Genomic DNA, 6,056 nt, shown 5'->3' with positions numbered 1-6,056 from the left:
TGGAATACAATTTCGTACATTTTTTATTACCATTAAAAGAAATTAAAAGAGAAATAGAAGGAGTGAAATGCATTCCTGAAAAAATCTGATTTTTTTTAAATGACAAATATCCTGGATTTAACAAATCTACCTAGTATGTATAGTAGTTATGGGGAGTGTTAATACTAGGTAACATCTCTCCTCAATTCGTGAGTGTGCAGAAAGTATAATGTCACCATGTGACCAGTTCATTCAATTTTTAGAATTACTTAAAAAGGAAATTTAAGAATTCGCAAAGCACTTCAATCAAATATTGATTGCGCATTTGGCCAAGATTCAAAGTACCGCACGACTAAATGTTTAATGTAACGAGTATATAAGAGTTGCAAATTTGACGCTCATTAAGTCTTAAGCAAACATCTCCATTTTCAGTCCATATTTTTAGAAAATATAGTATCTCACAGGCGGCATTCTTTCCTGAACAATCTAAGGATTTTTATTGCAGAAATCTGCAATTGTCTACAGAAATTTCAGCATAATTCTTACTTCTAGGATGGATCTTCTGCAGATAAATAAGGTGGTTGTAAGGCAAACAACAAAATCAATCATTACCAAACTTTCATTTACCATTAAATTTTGCTGAAACCATAAACCAAGAAAGTATGGTTTCAGTTTTAAAGTTAAAAACTTATTTACTCTTGAATTCCTCTTGTATCGATTTAGCAGGAAAAATGTATCAAAAGAAAGAGGCATACTTTTATATAAATTATTAGCACAGATTAGGTGCTAATGACGATAAACGTCGTTGCGTCAGAAGAAAAAGTAGCACAGATTTATATAATATCTTTGTTCTCATATCCTTAAAATTGAATCCTCAAAATGGCCTCAATTTGAATCTAACAATTTGCGTAGTAAAAAGTTACTAAACCTCTTCTTAAACTAATGCGTACTTATTCACTCATAGAATGTAGAAGCTGAATGTTCAGGTAGTCAAGTGTTGCTTATAAATAAGTATCAGAATAAAGGATATTAAAAATTAATTGAAAGAATATATTATTGTTTTATTTACAAATACATTTTCTTGAAATTTTGTATTTACAAATTTTACATAACTATAGAAACTCCAACGTTGTCTCAAAGTGACTGGAGAGTGAAAGATTGTATTGTATATAGAGTCTAATTTGTGTTAATTTTCGGTTCACTATTTTTAATATTCTCCTTCAATCAATAGATTCTTGGAAATTGATTGATCACTTAGAAGGGCTAAGTAAAGTTTACTTAGTGTTAATTGAGTAACTCTTTTTTTTAAACAGTTAATAAAAAGAAATGTTCCAGGAAAATAATTTTCATTGTATTTTTTTTCTTTTTGCATTAATATATGTCTGGATTTTTTTATTCATTTATTTTATTGTCTTCCTAAATTCTATAAATCACTATTATTTTGACGAGTTTGATACTGAATGGAACTTTTTTTAAAAAATAATTATACGAAATGCCCTCAGAAAAGAATAGAAACTATATGGTAAAATACTGCTTCAATTGATTGATTCCTATTACCATAAATTATCAAAAACATGGAATGAACCCACTTCTATGATTTCAAATTTGAATTTCTGTTCTTTCTTTATATATATATTCATTTAAACAAAACATTTTGCTAAATATCTACTCACTACTACATTAGAAATAGGTTATATATGTACAAATATGAAAGACTTCGGTAATTATAATTATTGAGTTACGTCGATAATTTGTTTAACAAGTAGTAATAATCGATTTCATCGATTACATTTTTACTATCTAAGAGTGGGCAAGATATCAGAAGTAGATTTATCTATTTAGTTATATCTACCCAGAATTACTAGATTAATACAATCGTTTTCGTGCATAGAAGATAAACAATTTCTTAAAGTCGAATAACAAAGCGACTAAACCTGAATATAAGCTGTTTTTTTTCAACTGAAATTGTGGAAGGTTAGCAATCGTATTGAATCTATGTACATATATTTATAAAATCACCCTAAATACATGCACGTTTTGAGGAATCCTCAAATCCGTAAAAATGGTTATCAGAAAAAAAGATTTGGGTATTTGTGAGTGTACTAGATTCTTGATTTACTAAGTAATTAAGGGCGATTCAATGCTGCTGTAACAACTTGAAAACATACTGCCGAATTTGTCGGTAAAACGTAATTGGATGGTAGGTAATGTAACCATATCAGTACATCAGTTTATTAATACGCCAAAACGGTATGTGCAGGTCCAGTAAACTTTAGTATTAGTAGAAAATTGAAATATACCTTTTGAAGATATAATATTGTAGTAAAAGAAAATCGCCTCCAATAATAATCAATAAATATCCAGATCGTCCTAGGTTAAAATTAAAAAAAAAAAAAAAATCTATCAAAACAGTGTAAGTACAAAAAAAAAGTGCTTGCAAATTAAAATTGAAAATTTTTGAGTAACCATATTTTTTGTTTATAAAGATTGGCCCCCCTTTATTTGCCAGCTAAATAATTTTGACAAGCTGTGTGAAATTTTTCATAACCTCTAAGAGATAGAAAATAAATTTCTTATTATAGACTTTTCACAAAGTAACATATACCACCATTTTTAGTTTGGATAAACTATGTTGTTTACATTTTTCTTGGAAGAAAATCATTTACAAAAGTTATTTTAATGCTATCATTTATTATTATTTCTAAACACTCTCTGAATGTTATTTTTTTTCTTTTTCAATGTTATTTGTTAATTCAAAGAACTTGCTACGAGAAAACAATGATCAAGGGCCCCTTTGACTACTGAAAAAGAATCTGCATTAAATAATATAATAGAAATTTTACAGTAAATAATGTTATACACATATTCTGTATTCTATTTTTGTAAACTGTAATTCGTTGTGCAAATTTAACTATATTCAATTTTACCTAAGTGTCCTTACTTAATGCTGATAAATAATCAGGACTTGATTGTGAGAAAACAGTCTCAGATTACACATTTATAAGTGCGAATTAGTTTATCATTTAAGAGTTTTTTATTTTATTAACATTATTAAAATACAGATAAGTCGAAGAGCGTTTTACAAGGTCAGGAATTGTAAATGATGGAAAGATTTGTTGGCTTGAAACTAAAGAGCCAGTAAATAAAATATTTGTTTAATGAAGAGATTAATGGCTACACTGAGTCGTGAACCTTTGCAAAACGTTCCTTTACACATGGTTGGTAAAACAGTTGGCGGAATTCTATGCATAGCAAAAAGATGATCACGTTTTCGGTTAACGAGAACAATTTGTGCGTTTACTTTTTGCGATTTTAATGAAAACTGCTTTAATCATTTTCGTAAAATTACGCTAAATGTAGAGATATATAAATGCCTAAAAATTGTATTTATATATATAAAAAAAGATGCACAACAAAAATTTACTAAATGAATATAACTAAATCCTCTAGTTTTATAATGTATTTAAAATTTCGTTTGCATTTATCATTTTTGCTATTAAATTTTTGCTATGAAATTTTTCAATTATTTCAATTAACTTACTTACATTATTAATTAAAGCTATGTCCCTTATTAGTCACTTATGACGTAATTAAAATTATTGCATATAACAATGGTTTTTGTTTTGATTAATATTATTCAATATTATCCTAAATATTGAAAATTAATAATAGTGATCGAAAAATTAAATAAAAAAATAACAACATTGATAAACTATGTAAAGAGCAAACCAAATATGTAAGAGTTACAAACAAAACATTCCTATAATTGATATGCAAATGGTCAGCACTGTCTTTACTGATTATAAACTATGACGTCTTCCTTTTTCTTGGTAAAAAAATAGATTTTCTTATTAAAATATTTACCTAGAATGAAAAAAACATGACATAAAACATTTTCGTTTAAATCAATTTCAATTTGAAAGGTTTGTTCCAAGGTTGAGCGGTTTTTTTTGTGCTTAAATGATAAGTGGATGATTAGAATTTGTTACATAGATTAGCCAAGGATTCTTGAGAGGAACTACGCTGATGAGTTCAGACTATCAGTGTCGGTTTATAGGTAAATCATCGAGCATTGACAGCTTATTGGCTCAGAAATGTTTTTCAGAATGTCTCTTGAAGCACAATGACCTTGTTAGGAAAAAGATAAAGTCCACCTTATTTGGGGCGTCCAGGACATACTGAAGTGAAAGGATTTATGGCGGCCGATACCCGGATAAGACAATGTGGCAAATCTCTTCTAAGAGAAGCTCAGAAAGGGGGCTGATTTTTGGCGTAAGCTCTCAGGGGTGAAGCAGGATTAGTCTAATTCTGGAAAAGCTCCCTCGCTGATGTCTTTTAACTTCATTTAAGTAAGTTCATTTACTAGAAAAGGTTACTCTTTATAAAGGTCATTCTTAACGGAAAATTAATTTTAGATTTGTTCTGGAGAAGTGTAGGGTAGGCTTTTCTCTAAATACGTTACTAAAATTTTGAATCTGAAGAACATGTCGACCAGAAATTCGGTCTGTGTTACTCTTCTTGCAGACAATATGGTCCATCGGAGGACAATGAGCTGTAGGGTTTGCTGGGAAGAAAAAAAATATATATAAAAATTGCAAGCTGAACTGGAAACCGAAACTTCAAAAGGCTTCAATCCAATTCACTTGCTACGGATTAGGATTCAATCAAGCACTGTTGTTCGTTTCAGCAATAACAAAACCGTTTAGAAAAAACATAAAACCCGTTCCGTCTTTGTTGGAACAAACCTAAATTTAAAAAGAAATACATGTATCGTCTTACAATGTATCACAGTTGTACCTCTTTCAACACTGCAGTATTAACCACAAGTCTGGCTGTACCTACTCGATCATTTCTTCCAGTGCGTACTTCAATTTTAATTAAATATATCGTTCATTTAAAGCTTTATACTTGAAAATCTATGCTATGGAAGAGTATGTCAGTCCATACATAGAGATATACTTATTAAGAAGATCCATAGTGATAAACCTGTATAAAAGAAATAAATATTAAAATTAGGTATTACAGTTATTTAATATTGTTTTGTATCAATAGTAAGAAACAGGAAAGTAGACAAACCAATTTTACAGGGACTTTGGTATTGCTAGCAATGGGCGATTTAGAGTAAATATGTAAAAAATAAAAAAATCGTCCCAATTGAGAAAACTCTAGACATAAACTGATACTTACTAAAATATATTCTCGTAGCCAAACTACTGCTACTACTTGCTGGTAGTGTCTTCCTGGCTATTGGATGATTAATAAAATGATAGGTAGCATTGAAACCAGTACCATCCAATCGATCATTCGATCGAAACGTTACACGAAAAAATCTTCTTTCAAATTCAATTTCAAATGATTCCAATTGTCCACAATGTCTAGTAAACATTTTGTCATGTTCCATAAAATTGAAAAATTCTACATAATCACTGGCTGTTATTGAATCACATCTGGAAAACAAAAACAAAAAATTATAACAAAGAAAAGTTAACAATATTAATCTAAAGTAAGATGTAAATTTTTCATTTTGATTAAATAATAATAGGGCAAAGTGAAAAGTACTCGGCAGTGCGTGGCAGATGGCGCTGCTAACAATGAAATTTTTATTGTTGGCGAACTTATCGAACTATCGATTTACCTTTGCTAATGGTAACTTGATCAATCGATTAGTTTACTTTTAAATGACTTTTTATATGTATTTATACAGCTTCAATTTGTTTTTACTAAAATAGTATTGAGCTCTAATAAATACTTCGCTTTGGATGCTTGATTATCGCTGCGGGAAGTTCATTCAGTTGTTAAAGGTTATAAGGAGTCTATAACTTTACTAACAACATTTATAAAAATTACTAGCTGAATTTATAGGTATAAGAAGAAGAATAAATATTTATTATAATAAATATATACATAAAATGGGATGGGCGGGTGTTGGACTAGTGGTCAAGAGCGTGGCTTTGTAAATGGGAGATCCCCAGTTCGAATCCCGTGCATGACTACACTTTATTAAAAAAAGTATTATGATTTTTTAAGTAATAAAAATGACTGCATACGACGGAGTCGAACTGGGGATCTCCCATTTA

General features: G+C 29.4%; 1 protein-coding gene across 3 annotated transcripts in view; it reads right to left on the bottom strand.

Moving 5' to 3' along the window:
• Positions 1 to 1,019: 1,019 nt before the first annotated feature.
• The window catches only part of LOC141454897 (suppressor of lurcher protein 1-like), a 434,339-nt gene continuing 429,302 nt past the window's right edge, over positions 1,020 to 6,056 (bottom strand). For 2 of the 3 annotated variants that reach the window (XM_074129590.1, XM_074129591.1), the window contains exons 12-14: positions 5,167 to 5,426; positions 4,759 to 4,965; positions 1,020 to 3,843 (exon numbers count right to left, since the gene is read on the bottom strand). In XM_074129590.1, coding sequence (XP_073985691.1) covers positions 4,916 to 4,965; positions 5,167 to 5,426 — 310 coding nt within the window. In that variant the 3' untranslated portion in view covers positions 1,020 to 3,843; positions 4,759 to 4,915. The remainder of the gene's footprint in view (positions 3,844 to 4,758; positions 4,966 to 5,166; positions 5,427 to 6,056) is intronic. The other variant, XM_074129592.1, reaches the window with a different exon arrangement.

Source organism: Rhodnius prolixus, unplaced genomic scaffold (genome assembly GCF_049639745.1).
Source record: "Rhodnius prolixus isolate KJV_2025 unplaced genomic scaffold, Rpr scaffold_15, whole genome shotgun sequence".
Taxonomy (NCBI): Eukaryota; Metazoa; Arthropoda; class Insecta; order Hemiptera; family Reduviidae; genus Rhodnius; species Rhodnius prolixus.
The sequence above is the reverse complement of the archived record's forward strand: the minus strand, read 5'-3'. Positions and strand labels throughout refer to the sequence as shown.